Genomic DNA, 18,025 nt, shown 5'->3' with positions numbered 1-18,025 from the left:
CATTATCAAATTGGACCAGTCACCTTTTAACACCTCACTAATAGCACTAGTAGCGTGCAACTCAACGGTTTCACTACAAACATGTAGTAAATGTTATACAGTTGTGGAGAAAAAACTTTATTAGTAAGAAACTTGTTTTACAAAATCATTCTATTAGTGTGTAGAGCTTAAGATGGATATTAAGGATATCAAATACACAACACACACGAGCACGGGTTAATATTGAAGCTCCAAGTGAGCCCGAGGCTGCCTATTGGCATCTGGTGCCCACTGTTCCTGCTGTGCATCCATCAAGTCCACACCTGGGGGCTGACGAGGCCTGCAATTGTTGTCACGGCACGCGCACCTGCCCCCGCACGCTGGAATCCGTGTTCACAAGCAAGACATGTCACACAAAAGACTATTGTGCTTTCAAGTCATTTCCACACACAATCATCAATGCTGCATATCCATCAGTTGACCACCAGTGGGGCTTTTGTGTAATTATGGTGAGGTGAAAAAAATGACAAATAGGCTACAACGCACTACCTCAAACCTAACCAGAGGAATAACTTTCACTGGATTGCTTCCAAGATGGAGTGGTATTCAGCAAAAAATAGAAGGTGGTGAGACTCAACTTTCACAGCAAACTATGTTTAACTTTGGAAGGTAGGCCGCGTGACACACACACAAAAAAAATTGCTTGTAAACTGCTTGAAATATGACGGCCTTTTTGAGTTCCTTGGAAGCAACGACACAGTAGTCACAGAAACATCAAGTTGCTTGGAAATGGTCTTATAGACTTTGCCTTTTGTCAACAATTCTCTTTCCTTTTTTTTTTTTCTGGAGAGCTCAGTATTGTTCATTCGGTAATTTTAACGATTTGTCATGTCATCATCATTGCTCTCTCTTTTTTTTAAATTTTTTTTAATTTTGTACGTGTGTGAGTGTGTGAATGTGCGCGCGTGTGAGTGTGTATTCATTAGTTCACCTAAAACCTATTAAAAAATCCCATACCGTTCACCTAAACCGAACACTTCCAGCCAGAGTCGTGAGCCCGTCAGGAGACCCGAGGAAGGACCAAAGAAAAGAAAACAATTCTCGTTCCAATCTTCGTTACGTGTCTCCATCGCTTCCTCCGGTCCATATTTAGTGCGGTACACGCCATGTCACCACCAAGGTTATTAGAGTTAACGAAAACTAACGAAAAAACAAAAATTCCCCCCAAAAAATTGTCAACGGAATAAATAAAAAATGAAAAAGTTTTTTTTAAAGACGAAAACTAACTGAAACTGTTTACAAAACTAATTAAAACTACTTAAATTATAGCAAAAATGTCCTCCATTTTGGTAATTAATTTAATGCATGATTTTAAACGTGATTTCAAGTAGATTTATTTTTATATTAACCGGAAGAAGGACGTTTGAAAGTGTGTCGCGCAGAAGTGACATCATCAAGCAGCAGCCAATAGAAAAACACCTTCAGATGATGTCACTCCCAGGCGACAATTTTTCATGCTTGATTTTTTTCATTTAACACAGCCGAATTGCAACATTAGGTAAAAAATGTGTTACTTTTCTAATTTTACCATGGTGTTTTTTTTTTTTACTCATTAGCTCCCAAAAACGTATGAATATGTTTTATTTTAAATATTACCATGCTCCCAAAGGCGTATTAATACGTTCTTTTTTAATGTTTGTTTGTTTTTTATGCTAGAGCATACAGAAGGCTTTGATGCAGCCTCTCAACTGCAGAGAACGGGTGAAGCAATGGTATTAATTACAAAAACAGCCAGCAGGTGGCAGCAGAGTATAAGAAATCAATCAGGGCCATATTGCAATTAGCTGTTTCCCCCACTTTATTCACAAACAGATTTGAGAATAATGATGAAACTTAAGTTATATTCTAATGCTAATTGTTGCAAAACGGAAACAGATAGAAATATATTTATATATTTTTTTTGTTTTTATAGCAATAGAACACACTATTCTGTGGGCCTTGAAAAATCTGTCAAAATCCAGTAAAACAGCCAAATGAAAATGGCTGAAACTAACAAACTAAACTAAAACTAGGCATTTTTCAAATAACTAAAACTAATAAAAACTAACAGAACCACCCTGAAAACTAATTAAAACTAACTAAAATTAAAAATTCCAAAACTTTAATAACCCTGGTCACCTCACAGCACAGTGACTGCTAGTCACCAGAGGACACACCTTGGTTGAACGTCCTCATATTGTCCAATCATTTTCATTTTCAATCTTTTCTTCATTCTTTTTTGAGTTTAAAATGCAGTCGTTCTATTTAAGCACAATATAAAAGCAATGTGAGTGTAGCATTATTTGATAGCAATGTTTATTATTATTTTTTCATCCAGGTCATTTCTGTGACCACTGTGTGTTTTTCTTTCATTAACAAAGGGTGAATGTGTAAATTTATTTGAACTTGTTACCTGCAGTGTGTAGCTGTCTTGGATTAAAAATAATAATAATAAAAAGCTAATAAAAATCACAAGTGTGTAATGTTAAACCCCCCCCCCCCCCAACAAAACAGTTTTTTTTTTTTGTTACACTAAGAAAATAAAATGGGGAAAGTTGGCACATGAGTGCATGTTCGAGTTAAAAAATGTCTGTGGGAAATAATCATTAATAGTTCATTCAAGGACACTCAGCAGAGTTCACAACACCACCAGTGCCAACATTAAAAACAACCATGATAAACAGATCCGTTATGGTTCCCTGACCAACACTATGTTTCCATAACACTGCCTCGAGTTTATTTACAAGCCTAAAGTGGCTCAGATTGGACCTGGAGATTTTGTGCAAGGAGCCTTTACTGCCTATGGTTAAACAGCAACTGACCTCACGTCAAGTGACCACCATGGATAGTTAGGGGCTCATTTTATGAGAGCCAGTAACACGAGGTCATGGGATTTATACTGCTGGGATGAATTTTAAATTGCCTTGAAACAACCTCTCCCACTGCTGGTTAAAAAACACAGGCAGCGCTCTCACCCAGAGAGAGAGAGAGAGAGAGAGAGAGAGAGAGAGAGAGGAGGAAGAGAGAAAGAGCGAGGGAGGAATAGGCTGCATACAGAAAGAGGTAGAGAAAGGGTTGGAGTGGACAGCACCGGATGAGAGGAGGAGGAGGAGGAGGAAGAGGAGGGACGAGAATGAGAGGGGGCGGACCGAGACGGTGGGAGGAGAGGGGGCACCAGAAAAGTAGATGAGAGGGAGAAGAAAGAAGGAAAGTGAAGGAGTCAGGAGAAGCGAGCACAAGCAGAAAGAAAAAAAAAGAGACAGCTCAGCAAATGATCCTTATAGCAGTCCTCCAACCGCTGCAGTGATCCAAGTGCTGGGTGGGGAAGGGAAGCTCAGTGGGGAGAAAATAAATTGTGGTTTCCATCTTTTTTTTCCCCTTTTTTTTTTGTGCGGGGAGAGAAGAAAAGCAGAAGAGGAGAGGGGCAGAGGGAAGCGCGACAGAAGAGGAATCAGAGCCTTCTGCAACCTCCTTGTGTCCTGCAGGAGAACATGGACTCGGACTCCGGAGAGCAAAGTGATGGGGACCTCTCGCCAGGTACGCCACTCACCTTTACATTTATTTCATAAACTACAGCTCGTACTCTTCATTACATTTCATGTATTACGCGTACTCTACAGGTGGCCTTTATTTAACATCTTACACTAACATTCTGGGTAAGTATTATTATACGTCACTCTACTCAGATTTTATTAAAAGTAACTCTAATGGCTATTCCAGATTTAAAAATTGAAGTAAGTAATTCTAAGAGCTGTTCTATATTTAATATTGGAAGTAACTCTAATGAACACTTGAGAGTTAATATTACAAGTTAGACCTTTGAGTCTTCCAATTGGTGCATTTAATTAATATTGAAAGTAACACGAATGTGTACTCTAGATTTAATACATATAAGGATTAAATAAAATGAATACTCTGGTTTTAATATTACAAGTAACCCGAATGGGTAATCTACACTTGAAATTTGAATTATTTGGGTAATTTTGAGTTAATATTGGAAATAACTAGGGGTAGGAATCTTTGAATGTCTCACGATTCGATTCGATCCCGATTTTTGGGCCTGTTATTCGATTCAGAATCACTTTTCGATAAAAAACGATTTTTGATTCAAAGTGATTGGATTGACAATGATTTTTGCTTCAATCTATAGATGTGCAAGGAATTGTAATGATCTACTTGAGTCTGACTCGCTAATTCTAATTAGCGCGCTACTCGCGACACTTTTATCATTCAAAAGAACAGCTCTACACTGCAAAAAATATAACTTATTTATTATTATTATTTATTTATAACTTTTATTGGAATAACTTGATTGTGACTTTTCCCTTCTACTCTCTAATGTGGCTACAACTTAACAGTGTATTAGACCACGTGGAACCACACTGCCCCTAAGTGGCCAAATCGGGTACAACATGAACAGCGCTCCAAATAAAGGCACACACAGACAAAGGCAAGACAGTATAAAATAATTTAAATAAAATCGATTTTGGGACATTTAAAATCGATTCTGAATTGTACTAAATGAGAATCGCGATTCTTATAAGGATCGATTGTTTGGCACACCCCTAGAAATAACTCTAATGGATATTCTGGATTTATTAAAAGAAGTAAATCTAATAAGCCTTATTTTCATGCCAAGTGCAAGTCTAGCGCAAAATGCCATCTGTGCATGGGTATTTTAGTTTTGAGGTTTTTTTGGTGGTAGTTTTGTAGACAGGCACAGGTAGAGAGGTGTGTTTGAGCCGTTGTGAGAGCGAACACAGTTGACTAGAACCACTAACTTTTTCGCAGACCTAGGGAACTTTTTGCACTTTTTGTTTTTGTTTGAAATTAAAACAAAAGATAAGATTTAATTTCAGTTATTTGGACATTTTGAAAAATTGCATTTACTGTAGAGTTTTTATTTAACTTTGTTGGACATGCTGATGTCCCTGGAAGCTCCCTGAATTGTTTTTGTTAGAAAAAAAAACTTTTTGCTAATCTGAAAAGTTGTTCAATAAACATGCTTAAAAACATTTCAACAAAATTAAGAGTTGGAATCTGTTTTTTTTTGTTTTTTTGCACCAACTTTATCTATTTTAATGACAATGAATATTGGTTCAAAATATTGCTTGGTTGGTTCCTTGGCTACTACTAATCACCATCGTCCCTGAAAAAAACAAACAAAAACAAACATATGGGTCTATTTCTACATATACCACAAACATTCTACAGGTACTTCATACATCCTAATCTAACGATAAATAAATGCTTGTTATATTCATCTGTTTTATTTGTCTTTTGGGTTCTATTTCTCCTGGCATTTTCAATACCTGAACTAGGCTTTCAAGTAAGCAAGTGCTGTAAGTCCAAGGTGCTGCGAGACGCCCGACAGAGAGCGCGGCCGGCTCGTCAGCTGGTGAAAGGCGGCTCAGTCGCTACCAGTTACTGGCGAGCTCCAACACATGTTTGGTCATCGACGCATCCGAGTGAAGCGAGGGAGGGGGCAACGTCCCTCAACGCTTCTCTCTGACGCGTCTTGGCATTAATACTTGATCAGTTTTACTGGAGTGTTGTGGCTCAAACGTTTTTGAACGTATCTTCCATTTCTTTGATATCTGATCAATATACTAGTCCTGCTATTTGAATTTATAATTAAGGCAATTGGGCACACTTGTAGCACACTATGGCGCTGTCAAATGTGACAATACATTGCTCAAATGACTTCCCCTAGTGAGCGAGCAAAGATTTTTTGTGGCTTCACAAGTCAATCATCAAGTCTCCACAAGTGTTAGATTTGCTGTCTGATGAAGTTATTTACAATGTTATCCCAAATTATGATTTTTTTCTTTCTTTTTTTTTAATCTTTGTATGTTAATGATCCTCTGCTGAACTCCACCATCTGTTTGTCCATCTGGCACATTGTCTGTCTGTCTTTTGATCTCCTGGCAGAGGTAGCGGAGCACTGATATGTGAGCCAGGTGGCAGTTGAAGTGTGGCATGGCAACGTCCAGATTTCAAACCCGACTTTCATACGCTGCCACGGTCTGAGACCATCTAGTAAACGTTCTCTTTTGTCCGAGACTACGGAGCCAGATAAATTAAAGTCTAGGAGACTTTCCCGTCTGGACTGAAGGAAAATGACATTTTTTCATCCAATAGGCTCTGACTCATACTTAAATGCATCCTGGTTTGTGGCTGCACCGCACTTTTTATCATTTGGTTTACTGTCAAGGGAAAGGAAAAGCAGCATGAATGCCTTATATAGGTCAACATTTTTGCGTTATGGTTTTTAATGAAGTCAAGGTGGACTACTACGAAAATTCTTTTCAGTTCAAAGTTCAGACTTTTTGCTAATTAGAGCGCTTAATATGTATGCAGGAACAAAGTGTCAAAAGAGTAAATATTGATATGTTTTGTTTCAGGTGACCTTTCGGGCTTGAGCAGTTTGTGATTGTTGTTACTTAGTAAGCATATTTTATGATGCAACTTGCCGCCGCGTTCTTCTCAGTGACCTCTGACGTGCATCAGGGAAGATGCTTGATCCAGACAGGTCATACAGCAAAACAAAATCATGTGCGCGTTCAAGTCTTCCAACTTACTGTAACTAGCAAGCACGGTCTCTTTCGGGATGCTGCAGTTTAACATTTTATTGCCATAAATAAGTTGATATTAGGGGTGTGATTTGCCAAGTACCCGGCGATTCAATTCGTATCACGATTCATAGGTCACGATTCGATTTGATACCGATTAATCCCGATACGAATCTATAAATTGCTTATTGCAATTATTTTTTATTTTTTACTCAAATTTAAAAAAGCACTAATCAGTAAACTAGTACATGTACACTGTAAGATTTGTATGAAAATGTATTTATTTATCTGAAAATTCAGGTTTCTATTTGAGCCACTGCATTTAGCAAACAGGTTGCAGTCTGTTTCATGTTTGAACAGCACTGAAATAAAATATTAAGGCTTAATGTTCCATTAATATAACATTCTTCCATGCTTAATGTGTGAATCCTAACCCTAAGTAAGATGTTTTGTTGAATATTCCCATAAAAAATGGATGTTTAAAAATCGATTCGGCCGCATATCGAATCAATTCGAGAATTGCACGCTGTAATATCGTGATTTATTGCTGAATCGATTTTTTCTAACACCCCTATTTGATATTATTACATAATGTTAATATTATATTATTATATTATATTATATTATGGGCAGACAGGACAGGCTGTGATTGCCATGAATGCCCAGCGAGATGTTTAAATTGTCGAAGCGGTGAATTGGTTGTTCACAAATAGCTAACTTTTATTTATATTTGTATTAGTGGCAAGCTATAATTTTTATTTGCCTGGTGTAACATCATTCTGTTTATGTATACAGTATTTTATACAGTAATGGACTTTTGTATTGTATTTTCTTGATTGTTAGCCTGCCCAGGAGTTACAGGTATAAATTCAGTGAATTATTTTCAAATCACTTGTTGCACTTTCCCTCAGAAAATTCTTCCTTGGTGGCAAAGACGATTCTTTTATGGACTTAGTGGTGGACAGTGAGTCAGCTCACAGCCTATTTTGGCAACATAATCTCCATGATTCAGTCACCCAGAACGCAATGTGCCATCTGCTGAAGTTATTTCCACGCATTTTTGCCGACTTCAACATCACTGGAACTCAGACTTGTTGAGAAAGTGTTTGGTAGTGTCTTGAAGTGTATGCCAGCCATGACATGCATAGGGGGCATGAGGGCCGCTTCATTTGGCTTGTGTTATAAAAACAAAGACACTAAAGCTGTTGTTTGTTGACACAACGTAAATGTAATCCTCAGCCAGGATATCCTTGTATGGAATGTACTAACAATGGGCTATACTCACAAATAACATCAAAATGAAACGACTTTTGTATTACATACTTGCATTAGTGGTAGCCTCGGTCAAAAGTCTCGCTAGTAATCATTCTACTAATTAGTTGTGTTGTCTGATTGGTGAAGATAAAGGGCAACCTAGTAAATGGACCTGAATCTGACTTTTCAAGCCTCAAAAGGCTTTCCTTAAGAGACAGTGTGTTGGTCTGGCATGCATCCCCCACTTCTTTAATCTGATCCGCAGATGGAGAGTGCTCACTGCACCCCTGCGCACGACGCACATCCCCACCCACACCCCGGACTCTACGGCCTGCTGGAAAATTCTAACACAAACTGTTAAAAAAAAAAAAAGGCAAAGCCAAAAGTGGAAAAGGCAGTTTAGGAGATTTTTTTCCTCTGTCGTTGCAAAGAGCAAACCGTAAGACTTGCAGGTGTTGTAAGCATCATGTGACATGTTTCATAATATTCTATGGGAGAGGAATGTGCTTTCTAAAACATGGACTTAAACCGCTGAGGTATTTTGAGCAGGCCTCACACAAGTCTGTGGTTTGATTGGCGATAATACGCAAGCACAGACTGACTATTGGACTATTAGTGTGATTATCTGGTTTTAAATCGGTTGGCTCAAAGTCGATCATGACTGTGGCAAACAGCAAATATAACAATCGAGGTGGTGTGAAAGGCAACGCCCCCCCCCCCCCCCCTCCTTCTCACACCTACTTTGGCACAACATAACCAATTGTGCTCATTATCATGAAGTGTGAGTGAGCTAGAAAATATGGAGACATTACCTAGGAATGACCTCATATCATGTTATTGATCCCAGTGTGCAACAACAACAACAGTAACTTAAAAGAATAACATTTCAGTTAAGTCCATAAAATGTGTTTGTTTATGTGTTTGTTTAACCAAACAAAAGAAACTCATGTTACCTTCAATTTTTTGGATTCAATGGAAGTTTCAGGGCCCAGAGAAACAGGAGAAACCTTTTGTTTTGGGTTACTATTAGCATTGACGCTAGCAAGCTAGTCAAGAAGAGAATGTTTTCCAATTCTTAAAAAAAAAGAAGAAGAAGAAGACTTCACGCTGTTCATATCATTATAAGATGAAGTATACTGTAGAACAAACATAAAACTATTGTGTAGAACAAACTACACAAGTATGGTAGTTTTATGCTAACGCAAATCACTATCGACACATGATTTAAGGTAACAGTGTTTTGTGTTGCGAGCATGGTAACTTAACAAACTCATATGTACATAACTGAATGCTCCACTGTAATATTTCAAAGTGCCTGTTGTGACTAGCGAAATTCCGCGCGCAACTGACGTCTTCCCCAAAAAATTTTGATTGTATAAGATGCCACACGAAAAAGCCGTTTTATCTATAAGACAAGGCAGCCTGACTTAAAGTTCCTCTCTGCCAAACCACAAATATATAGAACTTTACTGTAACACATTTTTTTCTGACCACAACTTACAAAATAGTCTAACTTTTTTTTTAAACTTGCTTCCAAACTAGTTATCCATTAAATTGTTGCGTATATGTGATATTATGAGGTGATCATAAATTAATATGAGTTCACAGTCATAATGGCCCCATAATTATTTTTTTTAAAATGAGTTTGCCTTCCTGCCTAACCTTGGTCTTTCTAACTTAAAAATAGAAGTTGCTCTTTGCACTTTAGAGATGGCTCCCGAGGCTGTTCATGAATTTTAGCAACACAGTGCACTGAAAAGAATCAATAAGGAAAATAAATATTTAGTAAGCAAGAAGAAAATTAAGGCAGTAGCTCAAACTTGCCAAACAGTGATCCCCCAAATTTCGTTAAAACCGTTTATTACATCATTAATAACCCATTATAACCCATTTAAAACTGTACTTCATTGTGAAGTGTTCCTTTCTAAATTACAAATAATTTCCCCTCTTGCTCTCCAATAAAGTCTGTGGGAAGCACAAGGCAAACCAGAAATACATGTGTGGTTTACGACATTTATTGGGAATAAGGAAAAGGGGGCTCAAATGTGACAGTTTTTTCCCGTAGTCTTGGATTAGAGTGAACACATGTGGGGGGTTGGATTTACGCTGTCAATGGAGAGGGTTAAGTTTCCAAGAGAAATGTGGTCCCTCCGAAGCTGAGACAACTCTTCAAATGTGTGTTTGTGTGAGGACGTGAACCACAGTTATTTCCTTGTCATTAGTTAGCGGTGGTGCTTGGGCCCGCTGCCACGAGGGGAGCAGCACTTGAGCTTTACACTCAATACTATCAGGCTGTCAAGGACAAAGGGAAACACACATCCAATTTGATCACACCAATTAAAGCAGGAGCAACCTTTTAATTGAGGTGACACGGAAAATTGACACCCGAGCTCCTCTGGCCTTTGCTCCCGATTGTTTTCCACACCCACGTTCAAATCTCGCCAGCTCATTCTTTTATGTAACTTTATTAGGTCATCCGGCTGCATTCATGTCTCACAAGTTTTATTGCAGTTGAAACTTCTTAAGGTGTATAATCAATAAAATACATGTAGACAGTGTTGTTGCTTTATGGCAAGCTGAGCATTTATTCCACATCATTGATATCCATCTTAAGGTCCGTGCGCTAGTATGTTCGTTGTCCTCACTAGAAAGCAGAGATTGCAAATCCAGGTCCAGAAGAATGTTGCCCCAGTTTGGCTAGCCACAGGTGCTTCTACTAAACCTGTAGCACTGATCTGAATATATTACTGGATAGCCAACAGCCCATACAGGCCCGTGCAAGTCGTTGAAGCCACAGGGCGGCCATCTTACTCCTCCCATCTCACGATCAGACTACTGTATAAACTGTATATATACGTACAGATTAGACATATACAGCTTGTAGGCTCTTAGTTTAGGGCCGGGGGTGGGGGAGTTTGAGGTGGGGTGGTCACTATTTTTTAACAAGTAAAAAAAACAAACAACAAAAAACAAGTGGACGTACTGTATGTGCTGCTTTGGAGACCACCTTTTTATTTTATCGCTCAATTCCTTAGACCCCAATATTATATTTGGCAGAAGCATCTTTTGTTGAATTACAGTTATAATTCTTTCATTAAAAAATATACAAGTTTCCTCCTGTAAACATCATTAAGCATATAATTTATACAAGTATTTAAGGCAAGTTGTAAAATGAAATGCAATGTAAAAGGCCTTTTGTGTATGTTTAACAAATTTAAAACGTTTCTCAAATGTTCTCCAATTTCGATACTGTAAATAATATGGCGACCTTGATCATGGCTTCAAAGTTTTTGGCCTATCGGCTATCCAGTAATATATACAGATCAGTGACCTGCAGGTAAACCAGCTCCCAGCAGCTAGCTAGCTAGCAACCACCAGGTAAACGATCTCCTGGGGATGTAGCTAGCTAGCTAGCTAGCTAGCTAGCACCTGTGGCTAAAACCAAACTGTGGCATGATTTTAACTTCCTGGACTTGGATTTGTCACCTCTGCTAGAAGGTCAACTTCATAAAATATAGTTTAAAAAAAATAAAAAATCATAATAATTACTTGTAACACACGATTCTTCCATTAGGCAAGGCAAATATATTTCTATAGCACATTTTATACACAACTCAATGTGCTGTACACAAGGAAAGACAACACCTATAAGCATAGTGCGCTGAATTGTTTACCAAGTGAGGCAAAGTGTGCTAGTACACTGACCTCAAGATGGATTTTAAGAATATGAAGTAAACGTTCAAATGACTTTCCACAATTCCACACTATTGGTTCCATTAATGCCTAATTATGTGCAACTGGTACTTCCACTCAGCAGTATCAAGGCTTTAATGCTTCAGAGATCACATAATCTCAGCAGGGTGCTATATGGACGTATGTAATTTATTCTACTCTACTTTTACTCTATTGAGAATGTCTCTGAAGTGTGAGGATGAAACAGTTGACATTACAGAACATGTATTACCAATAATTTTCCTTTACATAAGATGATAGTTTATAATTAGCATACTGTAACATGTTCTGCACATGTTAGCATGATGCTATCGGACTTCATTAGTATAAATTCAACCTTTTGGTATTTAAATGCACCATTTTTTTTTCTAGTCTTTAAATTGGCAAATTAACAGCTTGAGTTTGGATAACTATGTGATTAGCGAGAGTCTAGAGAGAATTATTTTCATTTTCTAAATGTGACATCATAAGAGAGTCTCCTATCTCTTGGCGGCGAGAGAGTGAGAACATGTGCTGAGAAATAGTTGAAAATGTGTGTTTTCATGAGTTTAAAATGTGTTTAAAGTGCGTGGGGGGTAGAACTATAAAATCATTTTGTGTGTGGTTTACATAACAGATTTTCATCCACGGCAGTTTTTTTTTTAGAACGTTACCCTTGCGATAAACAGGATTTATTATTAAATTCTCTTCAGTCTTAACATCCCTTGTCGTGGCTGTTCCTTTTTTTACAATAAGAATTGGAAAAATCCACCACAAAAAATGTTAGAGAAAAATAAAAACCCATATCTAGAATTGATCCTTTGATGCTTGCTGTGCAATGAGGGCAGCAAAATTTTACGACATCTTGCATGTTATTGATGTGTGCAACTTGGGAAACAGTTTTACCACAAAAATAAAGTTCAGTTCCGAAATGTACAACTCAGAGAAATTAGACTTGAAAGGTTTCACTGTTCATATTTTCTTTTTGGTTTGTGATGTCATTTCATTCCAATGAAGCACTTGCCCTCATACCATTTGATGAGTTCCCATGATGCCGAGCGGCTCTTGTTCTGCTGAACATGCACCATCGCTATCGTAATCTGTCCATAATAGCTCAAGTTATTTTTATTCCTCGTGGCTGTTGAATAGAAAAATACATGTGGTACAACCTCAGTGGATCCTGATGCAACATGTGAAGAGAGCAGATGTGCCCGACGGCGGTTACTAATTGTACTCTAGAAGCCACAAAGTGACAGCGCGACATCGGATTTAGCCTAGGGTCAGATTTCATTGCTCGTCACACTGAAAACCATTTTGAATTGAAGTTGAGAAAAAAGATGGATGTCGTTTGTAATGCATAGATAACATATAATAAGTATTTAAAAACAAATAGTGACAGAATATAACACTCACAGGCCTATATTCTTTATCCTAAAACAATATTACAATATTAAGAAATAATCTGGTTTATGAGGTAACATGCAGCACATACGAATTGTAGAATTCATGTGTTGATGTGTGCCTTTAAGAGGCGTGGCCTAATGAGTCAAATCCTAAAATCGGATTCTAGCTGCGGTTGGCCATTTGCCACGCAGTGCTGTGAAAATGAAAATCATCAGCTCAACATTTATTATTATTATTATTAACATTATTAGTTAGTTAGTTAGTTCGTTAGTTAGTTAGTTTTTTTGTGACAAAAGCGGACCAGCTGCCTTAGCATTTAGATCCTGGCCCTTTTCGGACCTTTACACAGGCCCACTTGGACGTAAACTGAGTCCAAATGGGTTAACTGTAAACAAGCCAAGAGGCCAGAGTTATGGGGAAGGTTGGCATTGCCTGGATGATTGTGCTTGTGTTGAGTGGGAGCCTTTACACCGCCGTGTGGGTCTCTTTGAAAGCAATGCTACGCCATGCTGAGACTTGGCTAGGGCCAATGACAGAAGCTACTCAACAAGGGCCGGAAAACATTTACTTCCTCGGCGCTCGGCTCACTGAAATGGAGTCAGAGAGGAAGAGCTTGGCAAAATAAAAGAGTCCAAGGCATTGATGCTGGAGGAGGAAAGATGCTTCTCGTGAGTGGGAACTTAGATCTGACGCAAAGGGACTTTGACAGGAGCTACAGTTAGTCTTTTTTTTTCTACCACCCTCACCACCTCCTCCAGGCTTATATATCTTTGTCACTCATTCTCAAATGATGTGACATAGCTGCAGATTTTTATTTTTCCACCTGTGCAAATTCATGCCGCCCACACACACACATGCAAGCACATACACATTTTTCCTTCCCTTCTTGAGTGAATGGTGTGAAATGAAAATGTGTATGGGTGTATTTTTAAGCCTTTTCAGCACAAAATTCTCTCTCGCCAAAAAGCTTTGATTCCTTTTGGGAAATTTAGCAACAAGCACCAGCATTGTTGTGATGGAGGCAAAACAAACTTTAAAAAAAAGCAAGGTGGACATCAAGGAGATTTCTTATTAACCTAACCACATAAAACATTATTTGGTCAAGTGATGTTTGATGAACAAAAGTGTCTTGTTCTGTAATAATAGTCAATGGATTTATTTGGAATCGTTACACGTCTTGAGCATGTGGCAATAATTGCGCCACAACTACTGAAACTATTCTTGTGCAATTGGTCATAGCGGACTAATTTCACACAAGGGCCAAAAAAGAAATTGTGAAAATAAATAAATAAAAACCAAAAGGAAGATTATAGGCCTTTTCAGTAATCTGCTGTGCACATGTTTTGAACTCAACATGGTCAACATGAGAATTCAGTATAACATGGCACTTTATTACACATTTAAGTTTCCATGGAGACAACATCATCAAAACAACATTCATGCTGACCTGTGAAATAAACGCTGTTGGCGTTGTTTGCAACAACACCACATCTACTTGGTATTATTATTTTTAGCATTTTTAATAATCCTTGAACGTAGACTTTGGTAAATAGTGTAGGCCTAATAGAGACAATCGCAGTGCAGTAAAAATAACACTTGGCTAAAAGTAGACACAATTTTCAGCTTTTAGTCATTTTCTAAAAGGTTCACTTTGAGATCCAGTTTTAAAGGTTCAAATTTTTGGGGTAAAAAGATACAATGAGCCCCTCTTTATCATTGCGGATATCTTTCAAACCCACCTGCAATAAGTGAAAAGCCACAAATGTAGCTAGACCATATAATGTCTTATACATACAGTTTTACCAATCTCACGCATTTTAAAGACACACATTCAGTGTCAAGAAATGGTAATAATTGTAAGGAAACATAATTGTAAGGAAACAAAGACTCTCTCACGCACACACCTTTCTGAATAAGTGGCAAAGCATGCTTGCTTATCATACAATTGGGCTTAAAAGTTTACATGCCCTTGGGGAATGTATGGAGAAAGATTTGGATGCAGGTTTTGGATTAATATTCCGCTATGTACTTCCGCAAGCAACATTACGTCAACCAATAAGAAGAGCGGATTCTGAATCGTCATACTCTAACCTAGGAACATTACCGTAAGTTGTCATATAAACCAGAGGTCCCCAACCAAGGTCCTCAGGGACCGGTATCCAGCCTGTTTTCCATGCATCTCACAGCCAACACAGGTGGAGATCGTTATCAGCCTTCTCCAGCGATTGCTGATTAGCTGATGATATGAATCACCTGTGTTGGCTGTGGGAGGCATGGAAAACAGGCTGGATACCGGTCCCTGAGGACCAGGGTTGGGGACCTCTGATATAAAGGACATTGATGTTCATTAACTCCATTGACATTTTACGGACTATTTTTGGCTCTCATGAATATTACGGGACAAAGTGCGTCCCTTGACGCTTACATTTCTAAATACAGGACGATTCCGGATTTCAGGGAACAGTGGGCAACCGAACATATTGGTTACAGATACTTTTTCTTAGCGGGAGAAATTAAAGCGTGAGAATGGACAGAAATGCGTGTGTCACGCTCAATGCGTGAGTATTAGAATGTCAACTTTTAAACACAACTTTATGATGTTATATAACGAAAGCCGACCAGCTCAATTCTAAAATAGAGTACAACGTGACACGTTAGTTTCCCCGTGTAACAAATTGTTATACACAGTCTCTGCTTGGGAATTAAAAAAAAAGATAAAGAAATAAAAAACACTAAATCTCTGAATACTGATTTTCACTGATTTTATTAAAATGGCGGACAACCAAAATAAGTGAACCTTGAAAAAAATGACTCATGAGTCACTACAAAAGGGGTGATACCTCAGTAAATGTGGAAATTAAATGACAACAAAATCTCATACACTAAAACGCACAAGCACACAAAATACAACTGATACTGTTGCCTTCCTAAACAATACAAATGAGGAGAAGAAAAACCCAACCGCTCTCCTCTCCGTCTAGTTTAGTTATGAACCCAGGTACCCTCAATAGCTCCTGATTAGGTGAGTGAGGCAAGATGGGAGAAATTAGACAATAAAACTGAATAAAAACGCTAGGAATTCGAAAAAGGGTCCAAATTTTGAACCAAAAAAAAAAAGTTTAAGCTTGGAAGAGGTGTATTTTGAAGCGTATCGAAAAAAGGAAATTGAGAATTTTGGCTATGGAAACAGGTTTTTTGATTGGATACACGTCGCACGTTTTCACCGGATATAACGTCACAGTACGTTTGTAGTCACAAAAAATGGCGGACGATAAAGTAAGGTATGTTTGGGGGAACGACGAAACTGAATTTTTTTTTTAATTAATTAAAGAAGCGAATATTAATGCAAATGTAAATGGAAAACAGCAAAGAAACGGTTTATCAAGAATTAAAAAGGCATACTCGACATACGACGTCATCGCACGGCGCAGTTGCTTCCTGTTTTTCTTCTTCTTTCAATTGACTGAATCCCATCTCTTTGGTGTATACCGCCACCTACAGCGGCGGAGTCCCATCTCAATATTCGCAAAAGAAGAACAGATGGAAACGGGCATAAGTTGCATGTCCGTTTTGTGCATTTTCAGTAAATTTGCTTAAAAAATTCGAAACAACTGGATGGAAACCTGACTATTGATGGGCTAAAGGAAATTAGCATTGATGTTACGAATCTTACCTTTAAGTGCTACATAAACACACATGAAGCTGCAACAAAATACAATTAAATTGTGTTTCTAAACACCAGAATGTTCAACTGCGTCTGCTAGCTTAATGCTACTGTATAACGTAAATCGTTGGGCTCACAGAAATTAGCAAAGGTAACTTTAATACATCAGAAGTCATTTAAACATTGTATATTCAACCAAATATAATGAAGTCTGACAAAATATGCTAGCATAAAACCCTGTGCTTTATTTTGTTTAGTTAACATGCCAACAATCCAATTTTTGATGTTTATATACAAAAAGCTTCCTGTGTGTGAGTTCTACGTGTTCGTGATGTGGATTTGGCAGAGCAGAGTGGTAGAGAAAATCTCCCACAGTGGAGCGAAAGAAGCAGAAAAAGCCTGCAGCCAGTTCCCATGCCCGACTAACCAGCCGAGTGGGCCTGGTTGTGTGCGAACTAAACAATGGCAGTCCGCAGCTGGTTGATGCATTAGTGTTCAAGCAAATAGAGGTCAAAGAGCAGCAATCCTACAAGGTCCACTATCTGATCAGACAGGATGTCCCAAGTAGCACTTACTCTCCCCGGAGGACTGGATTGGTCCTGTCGTTCTCCATAGGGCAGAGTGGCTGTGATGGGAGCTAAGGTGGAGGTCGATGATGTCACTTTCTTCCACTATCCTCATGACAGGCAATCAAGCCAACAGCGTATTAATCCGTTCCTGCCACTTCCTGTTTTGGCTTCAACTCTTTAGGGACATTGTCATTACAAGGGAGACACACAAATGCCTTGAGAATCACACAAATTCTTAAGTGTACATTACAGTATATGCGAGTATAGGCTGAGCTACATCCATTGAAATAAATTCCGATGTGCAACAGCAGCAGATTGTACACAAAGCCCATTCATTTGTCACGGTCACTTTTTTCCCAAAGTAAGCAGAGGATTACAAGATTTCCTCCAATAAAAAACTTGCGTGTTCCACTTTCTGCCACCGTAAAATAATCCACATCCACTAAAAGCAAAAGGACTTTCAACTCACGCTGAATGATGATGATGAAAAGCATTAGAGAAATTAAAAGGGAATTATTCATTAACCCCGTAGCTCTGATTGCCCCGCTACATCTTGAATAGTTGTTAAAACTCATTCACTACCATAAATGAATGTAACTAGTTCTATAAGTTTAACATTTTTCACACTTTTGTTAACAAGAGAATGAAAACCTAGATTTTTTTAATTGTACATTTAGAACACATATAAAATTTGTGATTAATCGTGAGTTAACTAGTGGTCGTGCAATTAATTACAATTAAACATTTGATCACCTGACGCCTCTAATTTAAAAATATATATATTTTCTTTTTAAATCTTTTTTTAATTAACTAGTGAAGTCATGCAATTAATT

The 18,025-nt window shown here is 38.1% G+C and overlaps 1 protein-coding gene across 1 annotated transcript in view; it reads left to right on the top strand.

Moving 5' to 3' along the window:
- Positions 1 to 3,205: 3,205 nt before the first annotated feature.
- The window catches only part of tnfaip8l3 (tumor necrosis factor, alpha-induced protein 8-like 3), a 28,030-nt gene continuing 13,210 nt past the window's right edge, over positions 3,206 to 18,025 (top strand). The window contains exon 1 of the mRNA XM_077564728.1: positions 3,206 to 3,555. Within this exon, the coding sequence (XP_077420854.1) occupies positions 3,510 to 3,555 (46 nt within the window). The 5' untranslated portion in view covers positions 3,206 to 3,509. The remainder of the gene's footprint in view (positions 3,556 to 18,025) is intronic.

The sequence above is a fragment of the Vanacampus margaritifer genome, chromosome 4, assembly GCF_051991255.1.
Source record: "Vanacampus margaritifer isolate UIUO_Vmar chromosome 4, RoL_Vmar_1.0, whole genome shotgun sequence".
Taxonomy (NCBI): Eukaryota; Metazoa; Chordata; class Actinopteri; order Syngnathiformes; family Syngnathidae; genus Vanacampus; species Vanacampus margaritifer.
The sequence above is the reverse complement of the archived record's forward strand: the minus strand, read 5'-3'. Positions and strand labels throughout refer to the sequence as shown.